The 15,399-nt window shown below is 38.8% G+C and overlaps 1 protein-coding gene across 5 annotated transcripts in view; it reads right to left on the bottom strand.

Annotated features, from left to right (window-relative positions):
* Positions 1-527: 527 nt before the first annotated feature.
* The window catches only part of LOC131255410 (CRM-domain containing factor CFM2, chloroplastic), a 68,527-nt gene continuing 53,655 nt past the window's right edge, over positions 528-15,399 (bottom strand). The window contains exons 4-12 of one of the 5 annotated variants that reach the window (XM_058256117.1): positions 13,249-13,563; positions 12,749-12,905; positions 11,437-11,729; positions 11,276-11,335; positions 11,038-11,160; positions 9,182-9,316; positions 2,038-2,269; positions 1,268-1,398; positions 528-999 (exon numbers count right to left, since the gene is read on the bottom strand). In XM_058256117.1, coding sequence (XP_058112100.1) covers positions 784-999; positions 1,268-1,398; positions 2,038-2,269; positions 9,182-9,316; positions 11,038-11,160; positions 11,276-11,335; positions 11,437-11,729; positions 12,749-12,905; positions 13,249-13,563 — 1,662 coding nt within the window. In that variant the 3' untranslated portion in view covers positions 528-783. The other 4 variants (XM_058256118.1, XM_058256120.1, XM_058256116.1 and 1 more) reach the window with 4 other exon arrangements.

The following is a 15,399-nucleotide window of genomic DNA, read 5'->3' as shown; positions in this document are numbered from 1 at the left end:
ATGAAACTTCAATGATTGTTACAAAGGACATCAATAAACACTTAAAATAAAATAAAATAAAATAAAAAAACCAAGTGCACATTACATGTTTCCTTTATATGAGGTCTTGATTTATGCACTCTCTAATTGAATTGATGCATGTATATTCAAAGTCTATTCATATAATTTATAAAGGTAAAAAGACGTGAAAACACAAGCAATATATTCAAAAGCAAAAGAAGAATCACTAGATCAGGTTACATATTTGATTTTATGTTTGGAGACAGTTTGCAACCAATTTGTAAGAAATTGAAAAAAAAAAAAAAAAAAAAAAAAAAAAAATCCAAATTTTCACAACTCAGCCCATCTCCTCCAAATCTCGAAATCAAAGCTCCCAATCCATGATTTTTCGTGTTTTGAAAATCATAAATTTATAACAATTGGACACTAATTTAATATAATTTAGAAGAAAAAAGAAAAAAAAATGTTAAAAATCATGAATTTGTAACAATTTAATACTAATTTAACATGATTTACAGGAAAAAAGATAAAAAATTAAAAATGCTCATCAGATCGAACATGTCCCATTACTTGTGTGTTTCATATCACACACGTAGAATACAAGATATATTGCAAGAGATATATCGGCTATACTTAAAACACTGTGCATTGAACCTCAAATCATTTTGACATTAAAAAAAATAATAATAATAAAATACATGAACGGGGGTGCAAATTGTGAAGCTCAGGAACTGCTCATTGTCATAGCCAACAATATCATACCAATCTCTCTCTCTCTCTCACTTAAAAAGGTACTACGTCCCCTAGACTGGTCTGCAATCCGCACTCAATTCTAACAGCAGCTAGGAGTCGAGGTGAAACTGCAGTCTCTTGACTTTTCCTTGTTTCTCTTTCATCCTTCTTTTCCTTCTTAGAAGCAACACCATGTTCCTCTCCCCACCCTCTGTAGAGTATTACTTTGTTGGGCTCCTGCGATACTAGCACTGCACCAGTCGCTTGCTGGAAAGATAAAAAGTAAAATGGAAAATAAAGCAGAAAGATTGAGTATTATACAACTCTTGATCCGAGGAAATATGTGGTATGTTAAGATTTCAATTTGTACAAATGGGGACATGATCCAGTGATCCAAACCATTGATATGGTTGGGCCTCAGTGTGATAGGCCATACAACAAAAATCTCCCGTGTTGGCCAAAGTTAGAAGTTTTAAGGAATAAAATAGTAACAGTCAACATACAGCTGAAGAAAGGCCATATCTCTAGTACCCACCTCTAGCTCAAAAACCACCTCCTGGACAGAAGTACCCTTGGCTCTGCCCTTGACATTCACAATCGCCAGAGGATTCCTCTGAAAGTGCATCTTAATTGCTTTGGCAACACCAGTAATTGCATTACTCTTCCCTGATCACAACAGTAACAGGTAAAAAAAAAAACAATTATATCTCACGGGTCATAGAACTGGAAAATTAGGGGTTTTTTTTTTTTTTTTTTTTTCCATCTTCCATGTAATTGCACATACTTATGTAAATCTTCAATAGATAAAGACAGTAACTACAGTGAAATTCTCGACAGTTCCCAAAAATAAAACTTGGCCATGTTACCAAATGCTTCAGAACCTGACAACTGAGAGAATCAGGTGCATAAACCTTTGAGAAACAATCCCACCCAAATGTTTGTACCATAAAACTTAACCTAAAAGAGTACAAATACATGTACAACCCCTCCATATGTATTCCAGGCCACACTCAGACTTGACTATTTTGGCCCGTCACAGGCCTGGGCCAGTTTTGGGCATACGTTGAAGAATATAGGACGGGCTTAAATAAAGCTTGGCCCAGCCCTAACCCGGCCCGTTGACACTCCTAATTCCTGTAATGACATAAGCAACATCCATGCTCAAAATGCATCAGACACAGAAATCTTTGAAATGAAGAAGTTTTAAAGTCAGAAATTTCCAGTAACCATTAAAACAGTGTGATAATCATGTTTTGAAAAAAAACTAACACCTGCATGACAATGGGTTATAAAGATCGGGGTTACCAATGGCAAGCACAGGGCGCTTTTTCATCTTGAGGGCCTGCTTTCGTAAGACAAGCCTATCTCGATTGGAAAGAGGTGCAGTCATGAAAGGGATTTCAACATCAGATCCCTCCATCTTATCTTTGTGAACAGATGACGGAGGTTTGTATACAGATGATTCAAGTGACAACTCCCTTGACCCATCCCTAGAGACGTAAGTTTCAACTTCAGCTGCAGAATGTTCAATCATATCCTGTGGCTGCAAAATCAGTATCAAATACCATGTAACAAACTATAACAAAAACAATGAATTGTAAGAAACTATTTTTAGGAAAAATGATAGTAAAGGCATTTCAAAAGGCAATTTTCTAGCACAAAAAATAAATAAATTCAGAGTGCAGTGAGTCTAGGTCAGATCATCCAGAACAGGTTTGGATGACGATGACTCAAGCTCAGGATGTTCAGCCTCAGCAAACTCATATTGATGCCTGGAAAAGGAAGAGATTGACTTAACCTGTAAAAACAAGAATAGGATGACAATTCAATATAGAAAACTCAAGATCATGTGGAAAAGGAACTCACTACTAATCCTGTTACAACAAAAAGCATGAACAATGTTATCTGAATCATACGATTCATGATTCAGATCGTATCAATAGGGTGTATGATATGAATCGTACACCCAAATCACATTCCAATCTGAATCGTAAGAATTGACTGTGAATGGTATGATTATAGTAGTGAATGATACAGTTCGTATGAATCATACAATTGCGATTAGTGTTCCACCTTAAGGCGCTGGAAAGGGGAAAAAAAAAGTGAAAAGCCTTTAAACCCTCCCCCCCCCCCCCCCAAAGTGCCCCATTAAAAAGGGTTTTGGAGTTTTTGGGGCCTAAAAAACCTAGAAGTTATTCAATATATCTTTCTCGTAGGTCAATGGAATCAAATGCCGCTTTCTCCATTAAGATTCTACATCAAAATAGGTTAAAAAATACTTATATAATCTGTTCTCTTTCCATTTTTCCCTTTTTAGGCTGAATAAGTTGAAAATATTCAATATTTATGCCCTTTTCATATTATTTTTTGTTCTCTTTTTTATGTTTTCTGTTTACTTTAAGATTCTTTTCAATCTTAAATATTTATATGCTTATTTTTAGGCTAAATAATTGCTTTTTTACTAATTGGTGGGGTTGTGTTGATTGTTGTTGAAGTTGGTGAAGAAGTCCACGTGATGGGGACATCATGCGCACATGCGCACTCACACCACTACCCCTACGCACGTACATATGCAGAAGGAGGACCCCACCATCGATCCGGCTCGATGACGATGTCCAGAGAGGGTCTCCTAGGTAGAAGACAAGTTTTGGTTCAAAAAAAGTGGGCCCGATAGTCAAGAAAAGCCCATCATGGGATCTCATGATCGTGGCCTACTCGTCGGATTGATTTTATATTTTAGGTTTTGCTTATTGTTATTATTTAGAACATCGTGAACGCTTTAGATTTCTCTGTTTGATTTTTATTTTAGTTCACTTCATCGCCAAGTAATAGGTTGCGCACATAGTGCGAGTTTTTGGGGTATAGGGTTTTCTTATAAATAGGCACCCCTCGTAGTTTTTTTCATTGATTGAAGATTAATAAAATTCTACGTTTTCCTACTTTCTGAGTTGTGAAGCCTAATTGGGTGCGAAGCCCTCCCTTCATCGAAGGTTTAACTAGCGTGATGCGAAGCCACATCTATCCCGATTCGCCCCCATCCATCGCCATCTCTAATACCCATCTTCTACCATCCATTCTTCTCATCTCACTCCATCATCTACACTTCGAATCAATCATCTATTGCAGCAATTCTCCTCCCCACAGCAGAATTTCAGAATCTAGCCTAACAGGAGGGCTGAAACTTCGGCGGAGCACCACGCACAAACCGTATATCGGATCAAGCTGAGATTTAAGGGTTTTGGAGTCCATCATTGGCCGATCAAGGCCAAGGTGGCCTTTTTCTGAACAGTAGGCCCCACACACGTGCGGTCGAGATCACACGCATGTGCGTCTGGGCCATTGTTGTCCACGCGTGCGGTACTTTTCTGGTTCGTGTCTCTCCTCTCTTTCACTCCAAATATCCAATTTTATGCCCCTTTTCTTACCCTAGGGTTCCTTGATTTGAAATTGGTGAATCCCTTGGATTAGGAACTGATTACTATGCATGTGTGGATGATTATTTCTTATCTTTGAGTATCGTTTGGTTCATAATTTTTATTGATCCAACCCTATCATGTGTATGCCTAGGCCCGCATAGATTCCCCTTAATTGAATGTTTGGACTTTCATGTGGGATATGGAATTTGTGTAATTGTTTCTGAACTAATGTGATCTTAAGCCTGAAATCTCGCATATCATATTTAATTTTCATGTCCTGCATCAAATTTGGTATCAGAGCCTAGGGTTCTTGTAGGGGAATTCATTACATGTTTACGGTTTGGTTGTTTATGTCCATTACGCATCAATTCTCATCATATAAGGTTGTTTAGAGGTCCATAAACCCTAACATAAGCTGCTGAAATTTTCTGTTATCCCCTTATTTGAATTATTTTAGAAATTAACTTAGTTTTCTATTTCTAGGTTTAGAAACTTTCCTTTTCTGTTTTTTAGAAACTTTCTTAATCTGTTTTTAGAAACTAATTTCCTTTCCTTTTTCTTTTTTAGAAACTAGTTTACTTTCCTTTTTCTTTTTTAGAAACTAACTTACTTTCTATTTTTAGAAACTTTTCTTTTTCTTTTTCTTTAGAAACTAGGTTGTTTTTTTTGGAAACTTTCCTAATTTGTTTTTCTTAGAAACTTTCCTTTTTTGTTTTTAGAAACTAGGTTATTTCTTTTAAAAATTTAATTAAAAAAAAAAAATCTTATATTTTGACAACTATATTGTTGAATTTTGGTTGGCACCCTACACTAAACATGGAACAATTGCAAGAGTCACTAAACAAGCTGTCCTAAAAGTTAGAGTTTATGATTAAGTGCTTGGAAATGGACCAATACTTAGAACAACTTGATGTGCGCATTACCCGACTAAAGACCATCGCCAGGACAAACCCCACCATTGGGGTAAATGTCCCATCTCAGGCAGGTCGCTCGGTGGATAGACCAATGAATGCAGTTGGTGAAGGAATCATTTATGGGTGTGCACCCGTGCACCCACCCCATGAGAGACATTAAGACCACTATTTTAAGGGGTACGACGTGTGCGGCCTTGTGGCTGGAGAGAGTGCACCAGACGCTAGTGTAGAGTTACCCACTGAGGCCATTCCAATAATGGATGAGTTATGTAATGTCTTTCCTGATGATCTACCGAATGAGTCTCCCCCTAGGAGGGATATAGAGCACACCAGAACATGGGAGACCCTAATACCTACAGCCGAGTTTGCGTTTAATAGTTCTGTCGATAGGTCCACAGGCCTCAGTCCTTATAAAGTCGTTACTGTTTATAAACCTGAGAAACTTATTGATCTTGTCCCTATGTCACTGTCCCATAGGGTGTCAGAGCCTGCGGAGTCTTTTGCGCATCACATTCATTCATGGCATCAAGAAATCAGGCAGAAGATCACTACTAGTAATGAACATTACAAATTTTCTGCAAACCAACATAAACGTTTCAAAGAATTCAATATTGGGGACTCTTTGATAGTTCGCATCTGGTCCGAACAGTACCCTCCGGGGGCCGTTTGTAAGTTACACGCGCGTAGCGCTGGACCCTTCAAAATTATAAAACGAAACGGTCTCAATGTGTATGAGGTAGATCTTCTACCTTTCATGGGAATTAGTTTCACATCCGATGTGGAGGATTTAGTTACTTTTCAGGGGACCACTGATACTTTGTCAGGCCCTTCGTCCACCCATCCTAATTCCCCATATTTATCCCTTGAACCATGGCCTCTTCCCGACCCATTTTTCAAGCCTCTACCTCCCATACCTATTCTTCCTGACCTTTCTTCCCAGCCTCTACCTCCCATACCTACCCCTCCCGACCTATTTTTCTAACTTATACCTCCCATATCTATCCGTCCTGACCCATCTTCCCAGCTACTATGTCCCATACCTACCCCTTCCGACCCATTTTTCCAACCTCTACTTCCCATACGTACCCGTCCCGACCCATTTTCTCAACCTCTACCTGCCATACCTACCTGTCCTGACCTATCTTCCCAGCTACTACATCACATACATATCCTTCCCGACCTATTTTCTCAGCCTTTAACTCATATACCTACCCTTCCCACACCTAAAGAGGAAATAGAGGATATTCTGGACCATCAGATAATATCCACGTCGGCCGGCGAGTTTCAGAAGTACCTAGTTAAATGGAAGTCACGCCCAGCTTCAGACAGCACGTGGCTCACTGAGGAGGAGCTTCAGAGACTTGATCCTGACATCCTGGATCGGTTCAGGAATTTTATTTCGCTAGTGGCGAAATCTTCGCAGCCGGGGAGAATTGATGGAGACATCATGCGCACACGCGCACTCACACCACCACCCCTACACACGTACATACGCAGAAGGAGGACCCCACCATCGATCTGGCTCGATGACGACGTCCAGGGAGGGTCTCCTAGCTAGAAGACAAGTTTTGGTTCAAAAAAGTGGGCCCGATAGTCAAGAAAAGCCCATCATGGGATCTCATGATTGTGGCCCACTCGTCGGATTGATTTCATATTTTAGGTTTTGCTTATTGTTATTATTTAGAACATCGTGAATGCTTTAGATTTCTCTGTTTGGTTTTTATTTTAGTTTACTTCATCGCCAAGTAATAGGTTGCGCACATGGTGTGAGTTTTGGGGGTATAGGGTTTTCTTATAAATAGGCACCCCTTGTAGTTTTTTTCATTGATTGAAGATTAATAAAATTCTACGTTTTCCTACTCTCTGAGTTGTGAAGCATAATTGGGTGCGAAGCCCTCCCTTCATCGAAGGGTTAACTAGCGTGGTGCGAAGCCACATTTATCCCAATTCGCCCTCATCCATCACCATCTCTACTACCCATCCCTTCTTCTCATCTCACCCCATCATCTACACTTCGAATCAATCATCTATTGCAACAATTCTCCTCCCCACAACAGAATTTTAGAATCTGGCCCTACAGGAGGGCTAAAACTTCGGCGGAGCACCACACACAAACCGTACATCGGATCAGCTGAGATTTGAGAGTTTTGGAGTCCATCACTGGCCGATCAAGGCCAAGGTGGCTTTTTTCTGAATAGTGGGCCCACACACGTGCGGCCGAGATCACACGCATGTGTGTCTGGGCCATTGTTGTTGTCCACGCGTGCGGTACTTTTCTGGTTCGTCTCTCTTCTCTTTCACTCCGCTTTCACCCAAAATCCCTAAACCTAACCCTAAATTACTCAAATATCCAATTTTATGCCCCTTTTCTTACCCTAGGGTTCCTTAATTTGAAATTGGTGAATCCCTTGGATTAGGAACTGATTACTATGCATGTATGGATGATTATTTCTTATCTTTGAGTATCGTTTGGTTCATAATTTTTATTGATCCAGCCCTTTTATGTGTAGGCCTGGACCGGCATAGATTCCCCTTAATTGAATGTTTGGACTTTCAAGTGGGATATGGAATTTGTGTAATTGTTTCTGAACTAATGTGATCTTAAGCCTGAAATCTCGCATATCATATTTAATTTTCATGTCCTGTATCACCACGGCTAAGGATAATGATCCTGTGTGGGATTATTGCTTAAAGGTGGATGAAAACAATAACATTCACTTGAAATGCAATTTTTGTGGGTAAACTTAGTGGGGAGGTGTATTGAATGAAACATTACCTCACCCGAATAATGAAAAACATTGCAGCATACGTTCACAATTAGGTGACGATGTATTGAAGTAGAAGTTGGACAATAATTTTAGTGAAAAGAAACATCAACGAGAAGACATGTATAATGTTGGATAAGTTCCAACCATACAAGATGTGGACAAATTGGGTGACAGTGATAAAGGAAAAGGAAGCACATCTATGGATGACTTTGTTGGAACAAAGAATTGGGGAAAAGAAAAGCAATAAGCCACTCTAAATAGAATTTAGAAGAAAGGAGATAGAGATAATGTGTCTTGCTATTACTCGCTTCCTCTACGTGAATTCTATATCTTTCAATCTTATGAAGAGCCCCCTCTTTGCACCAATGATGGAAGCAGTTGCCGCATTCAGATTGGGGTTGAAGCTTCCAACTTATCATGAAGTAAGAAATAAGTTTTTGAAGTTGGGAGGTTGAGAATATAGAGAAGTCAATTACGATATAAAAGAAAGAATGGGCGAAAACAGGATGCACGATCATGTCAAACGGGTGGAAAGATGGAGTAAATTGGTCCATTAACATTTTTTTTTTTATTAATAGTCCGAGTGTTCGATTTTTGAAAAATTTGTTGATATATCCAGTATTTCCAACAATGTGAACAACTATTACCATTACTTAAGTCCATTATTAATGAGGTAAGCGACAAGAATGTTGTACAAGTTGTTACGAATAGCACATCTGTATATATAAAAGTGGGTCAAATGTCTCCACGTCCACCCATTGCATAAATCTTAATGCTTGCAGACATTGAAAAATTACAAGTTCATGTGGAGACCATGGCGAATGTAAGGGCTATAACGATCTACATTACAAGCATTGATGGGTCATGGATTTGATGAGAAAGCATACAAAAGGCAAGTTGACTACACCGATCATGACACGATTTGCTGTGTTACTTAATACTGAAGAGCATACATGAGAATCAGTTAACATACTAAGGTTAGTTGATTCGGATAAGAGGCCGGCCATGGGATCCATGGGATACATTATGAAGCAATGAATTGTGGGAAAGAGACTGTACCAAAGACTTGGGAGATACATTTATTTCTTTATGAAAAAAAATAAATAAATAAAAATAAAAAATTATGATAGTTTAAAGAAAATCATAAAGAAAATTACAATATGATTCATGATACAATACGATTTATCCCTGATTACAGTTCACAATACGATAACGATTATGACAACACTAGGCATGAGGATTAAAGACAACCATGTGTCCAAGAAAAGAATGGAAAGACCAAAAAACAAAAAAAAAAAACAAAAAACAAAAAAAAAATTCCATAGGCACTCAATTGTGGATAACACTTTACCTGCATATTGTGCACTTGAAATGTAGATTCGATTACATTTATTGAAGTTTTGGCATTCCCTTCACTGTCTCTAGAAGAGTCCACACGTTCAATGGAGTGCAAGGAACTTGCATCAACTTCAGGGTCTTCGTTGGCCTGAAGTGATCATGCCAAAAAGTAAATACACGATTCAAACATCCATAAACTTGCAACAAGTTATGGGAAGAATAAAAGAAAATATAATGATAGAAGGTATGACTGACGAAGTCAGGCCTCAAAATGACTTGTTTGACATGTTGATGAGGAGCAGGAGAACAATGGACTTGGCATCTCAGGGTGAAGCATTTTGAGTCACATGGGCCATCGTGTGACGTGAGCTAAAGCAATTTAGAGAACGATAATCAGAATTTATCCCCATCTTAGCCCATTCACCATGGAGAGGCAGTTTGACCATGCCACCCAAGACCCAAACCATTGTACTCATCCCCGAGGCAACATTCTCGCATTGCAAGAAACAGCTGGAACACAATGACGAGGCTATTTCATGGTGTATTTGGTCCATAAACGTTAGCGATGGGTAGAGAAACTCCATTTTCATGTTGTGTTATGGATATAGCTCCACTTCATATGGCTATAGGATGCATGACTCCTATGGCTACAAATGCTTTTTCAATATCATCTAACTCAGTTCTGGTTACGAGTATGCCTACAGACACAGACAGGGATATGTGTATGGACAGGTGTATCCAGGATACATATATAGGTTTTGAAGTCCATCCATAGCCATGCAGCCAATGCCATTAAGAGAGCCATGGTCATAGTTATGATGACTGATGACTGCTCAGTATTCACTGATGGAACATATTGGTGGACATTGCTGAGGATGAGTACCATAGATATGTTCGAGTCAATGACCTAGTATCATCAGCTCATGAGCTGGTCACAGTATTACAATTAAATGCAACAACAGTATTATAGTCACCCAGAATGGATAGGGACGACAACTTCGAGCTGCCTCGTACTCCATGTGATCTAAGACCAAGGTATATTCTTGGCTCTTTGTAGCATTTGGTTGTACGTTTGTGTTTTATTACTTGTACATTATGACATTGAATGATCTAAATGCATCACTTTATGGTCAATAGTCAGAATAATACACATTCTTAGTGCATAGTCAGTGGTTCATTCTCTCACTTTTATTCCTTTGTTATTCATTTTATCTTAAGATCATTGGGGTTGGTCCATGATTAGTTTCTATTAATTCAACTATGCAAATGTGTGAAGAAAATCATCCAATCAGCATAGGAAAAATGAATTCCTTGACAAGGAAGAAATATTATTTCCAAATGTCCCATCCTCAAGTCTCAACAGAAAAAGACACCACAATTGCAGGATCAAAGAAGTTTATTAGACAATCCACTCTTTTTTTATTCTTCTTGTTGCTTTTTTTTTTTTTTTTTTGGACAGGGCATGTGCATGGTGGGCCACATGTCTAATGAATACCCCGCAACTCACACACATACTATGTCGGTACATGTGCTGCGAAGCCGTCCACTCATCTAAGGCAAGTGTAAACCTAGCTTAACTGCATAAGGACAGAAACAATTTTCTAATAAAGGAAAAGCTTTGACCTTTAATAGGGGTATTTCTATAATGCAGAAGTGGACTGCTTGCATAAGGGTCAAAAATCATAAAATCCTTAAATTCAGGATTTCAAGTGAGAATACTTAAGAAGTTGGGCAGGCATTCACCCTGAACACAACTGGCATCGATGTTACCCATAGATTATTAAACATGACACAGCAATCCATCAGCTAAATATATCTCTCACATTCAAATTTATTTATTTTTTAATTTCCCCAAGGTATGTGCCTCACCTCGGTATTCTCTTGATGGTAACCAGATTCTAGTGAACGAGTATGGCTGCCAGTGTCAGATTCTGTATTTGCTCTAATACCTTCAGTTGACTGAACAAAGTTCACCACTTGGTCATTTTTGGCCTGCATCATTTAATAATATACATGAAATCCCTCAAGATGAAAATTTTATGGAGTTAAGATGGTGGAAATTAATCATATTCGGAGACAAATAATCTCTAAAAATGAAAAAACTCACCAATTCAAGTTTCATTTTGTTTATATCACTATCGAGTTTCAAGACATGAAGCTTTAAAGACTGCATCAATTAAAAGGAAAACTATGAGTAGTCAAACTCTCTCTAAGTGAAAACAAGTTTGATGGACCCCAACAACCATCAGGGAAAAGCATCAAGTTCACCTCACAACGTTGTGCCTCCAAGGAGCGCTTCATTGCTAGTCTTTTATTTAAGAGTGTTCGAGGTCTCAAGTCAGCTGGGCGTTGGTAATTCTTCCCCCGATATACAATGATAGCATGACCTTTATTCACTCTTTCTACTGCCACCAATATCCCCCCGCTTTCAGCCTCTAATGTCTGAGCCACTATGTGAACATCTTCAATGCACCTATCCTTGCAAATTATCTTTACAAGTTCCCTGTACTTCCAGTGAAGGTGCATGTTTTCAATCGTGCCATCAAAAACTCCCCGTCTGCCTGAAGATAGACGTGAAACAACTAATTAGGCAACATGGTGCTGTTGACACTTGAGATGGAACACTTCAGCATTTCAGCAATGCTACAAGCCTACAACACAGGAACCTTGACATTAGCATGACAGCCTGGTATGGCCAAACCAATCAAGTCAATAGATCCAATATGATTTGGTGAGCTAGGTTGGGCATAAAGCCAAGGTGCCTTGCTAGATCACTTCAAAGCCAAGTTACAAAAAATAAACAGAAAAGTGTGAATAAGAATCAGCTAATTAGGCAACATGGTACTGTTGACACTTGAGATGGAATACTTCAGCATTTCAACAATGCTACAACACAGGAACCTTGCCATTAACATGACAGCTTGGTATGGCCGAGCCAATCAAGTCAATAGATCCAATTCAGGAGAATATCCAATATGATTTGGTGAGCTAGGTTGGGCATGATAAGGCCAAGGTGCCTTGCTAGATCACTTCAAAGACAAGTTACAAACAATAAACAGAAAAGTGTGAATAAGAACCAGCTAATTAGGCAACATGGTACTGTTGACACTTGAGATGGAATACTTCAGCATCTCAGCAATGCTACAACACAGGAACCTTGATATAAACATGACAGCTTAGAATGCCTGAGCCAATCAAGACAATACATCCAGTTCAGGAGAACATCAAATATGATATGGTGAGCTAGGTTGGACATGCCAGGGCCAACATGGCTTGCTAGATCACTTCAAAGCCAAATTACAAACAATAAACAAAAAGGCATGGACAAGAACCAAACTCTGAAACTGTTGCAGCGTGAGACCCATGGTTTGAAGGTTCATTATGCCACTGGTTGGCAAACTACAAGATAAAACTCACCCAAATGATTTGGATGGGTCTTCTCATGAATCCAAATCACAACCATAAGTAAACTCGGAAGTGTCCTTCAATAAGCCCATGCAGGAACACCATTCACAAACCAACTGCTTTGAGTTCAACATCTGTGGGATGAACATAGCTGCACTAGATTTGGATAACTCACCCAACAGTAAGAAAGCCTTCATTCTAAGGCCAACCTTCCTTAGCATGTATCTTTCTTCTTCACTAATTCCCTCCCTATCAACTTCTGGTTTTTGAGGCTCAGCCACTTTCTCTAGCTCTGCCAGAAGCTTCTTTGCCTTTTCCTTCTTTTCTAGTGCCTGTTTTGAGGAACTTGCAAGGAGAATAAAGGTCAAGAGTTTGAAGTTTAAACTTAGAAGGAATGAATTTCGAGTTTTGGAATGAAAAAGGCCTCCTTGTGCATGCATATGACATTTTATTTCCATGAAAATTCAGCTCATCACACCCAGATGCATAGCTTAAGTGGTAGACAGAGTGAAAGATAACTCGTTTCAACACCAAGGTCTTGGCATCGATTCCCTAGTGGGTGTGGCTAACAGTGAAGTGTGATCTGACAGTGGGTGTACTAACAAGCTAACAAAAAAAAAAAAAAAAAAATACAAGGAGAGAGCTCATACAAGAAACCATCTCACAAACACTTACCATAGACAGCTTGACATCCATGCTTTTAACAGCTAAGCTTGTGGACCTCAATTTCCTTATCTCCATGGCAAGATCCCTTTTCGGGTCCTTCATTTCTTCAAGCTCATCTATACAAACAGATTCTGCTGGCCCCAATTCATGCTCAACTCCAGTGTCAGTAGATATGTCTTTAACTATTTTTTGTTCCTCTTTGTGAATTCTGTACTTCCTACGCTCTTCTATTGCAGCAGAGACTGCAGGTGGTAGAAAATCTTTACCCCTGTAAAAGACAATGAATTCCCTATCTCTTGATAGAAGAGTTCCTCCAGTTAGCCCCTGCAATGGTGGACTAGAAAATAAATTGATGCCCGTGAAGAAATGAGATTAAATACATGACCTCTGGCATAAGTATTTTGTTAACAATAAATGCACATAAAAACTAATCATTGATAAAGATTCTAGTTTGTCCTTACAATTCAAAAATAGCATAAACACTCAAGCAAATTGGCATAAAATTAGCAACAACATTGTGTATATTTAAGTGACTGCTGAGAAAAGAGATTCTGGTTAACTTGTCTTCAAGGGCAACAAAATTTCAGCATAAATGGGAATTAAGGTCAAGGGGAAGTATTATCTTTTGTGGAGTGGCTTCTATGCAACACATAACCAGTTACAGAATACTGCCGCATGTGAAGTTCTTATATTTGTCCAAGAGAAGTTTCTTAGGCATGCTAAATCCAGTTTCGTAGTGCATGTAACTTGCCAAAATTGAAGATCACAATGTAAAATTGAAAGATAACAATGGCCTTATTGAAATATAAACCTTTCAAATACAAACAGTTATCATGAATGCATAAAATGGTTAGCAACCATTGTGGTTGTGAAATGAAAATTGTATAATAGGTGAGAGAATGCGACCAAACTTACAGGGTGAAGATTTTTAACAATGGCAAATAAACACCTCCAGTATAATCATGCACAGTTGAATTAACTACTCATAAGCACCAAGTAGAGCTAATTCTAATAAATTGATTAACTAACCCCTGACGTTTGCATTGGTTTCAGCATAAGCATCTGAATGCCGATGATCCTTTCACAATAAAAATGATGAGATAAAGTTTCATTCCATCTATTGCTCTTTTATCACATCCCCTTGATATAAAATATAAATACTATGGAATCAGTCTTCTGAAAAAGAACAAATTTTCAATTGATTCAGAACATACTAGGAAAGATTTGTAGCAACAAAGTACTGTCATGCAATTTAAACACAAATGACAGCAGGTATGATTCTTAGTTTTCTTTTTTCTTTTTTAAAATTCCTTTTTAAGTGATTTCTTAATGCAAAGGGAAGAAGCTTGCGCCATGCAATGAATATGTGGGTTCCCAATTCGTGGATCCTCTTGTCCATCTAGTGGGCCCCACTACTAAACATGTTTATGTCCGCTGAAAGGAACTGGTCTTCAGTTCTCTAGGTTCATTGTACTTTAATAGCCTTTCTACAAAAACAGATGTGCTACAGTGTACAGATGTTCAACTCTCAACTTAGCAGCAACTTGGTTTGACATTGTCAGTTGGGATTCAGCCTCACATGAGTCATGAAGATTTGGGTTGGCAAAAACATGGGATCTCAGTGGAGAGAAAAATGAGCCGGAAAAGGCAAAGATCCAGTGATCAGGGAAGATGGAGATGAGCAAGGAGGCTGGCAAACCATAGCAAGGAGGAAACAGGTGGCTCGAGAACCTGGGAGAAGACGGAATACCCCGTTGGTGGAATATCCAACCCTTTTCGTTGAATAATTCCTGGAAGGATTGCTGTCTATCAACTTTGAAAGGGTTTTCAGAAGTGCGGGGATGGTGATGGAGGTGCCCTAATGATAGGAACTCTAATAGCTCTAGAGGCTTTGCATTTGTGCGAATGAGCACAATGGGGGAGATAGAAAATGTCAACAATGGGATAAGAAGAATACAAAGTTCAGAAAGCTAAAGATGGTCCAGAGAAAGAATAAAGAACAGAAGGATGAACCCCATATCGGGATATAGCTGTTGAAAGAAAAGGGCAAAACGGGGAGTGAAGAAGCTCAGTTAGGAGGGCCTAAGGGGGGGTGTTAAGATCAAAGTTCAGAAAGCTAGACATGGTCCAGAGAAAGAATAAAGAACAGAAGGATGAACC

The sequence above is a fragment of the Magnolia sinica genome, chromosome 9 (genome assembly GCF_029962835.1).
Source record: "Magnolia sinica isolate HGM2019 chromosome 9, MsV1, whole genome shotgun sequence".
Taxonomy (NCBI): domain Eukaryota; kingdom Viridiplantae; phylum Streptophyta; class Magnoliopsida; order Magnoliales; family Magnoliaceae; genus Magnolia; species Magnolia sinica.
The sequence above is the reverse complement of the archived record's forward strand: the minus strand, read 5'-3'. Positions and strand labels throughout refer to the sequence as shown.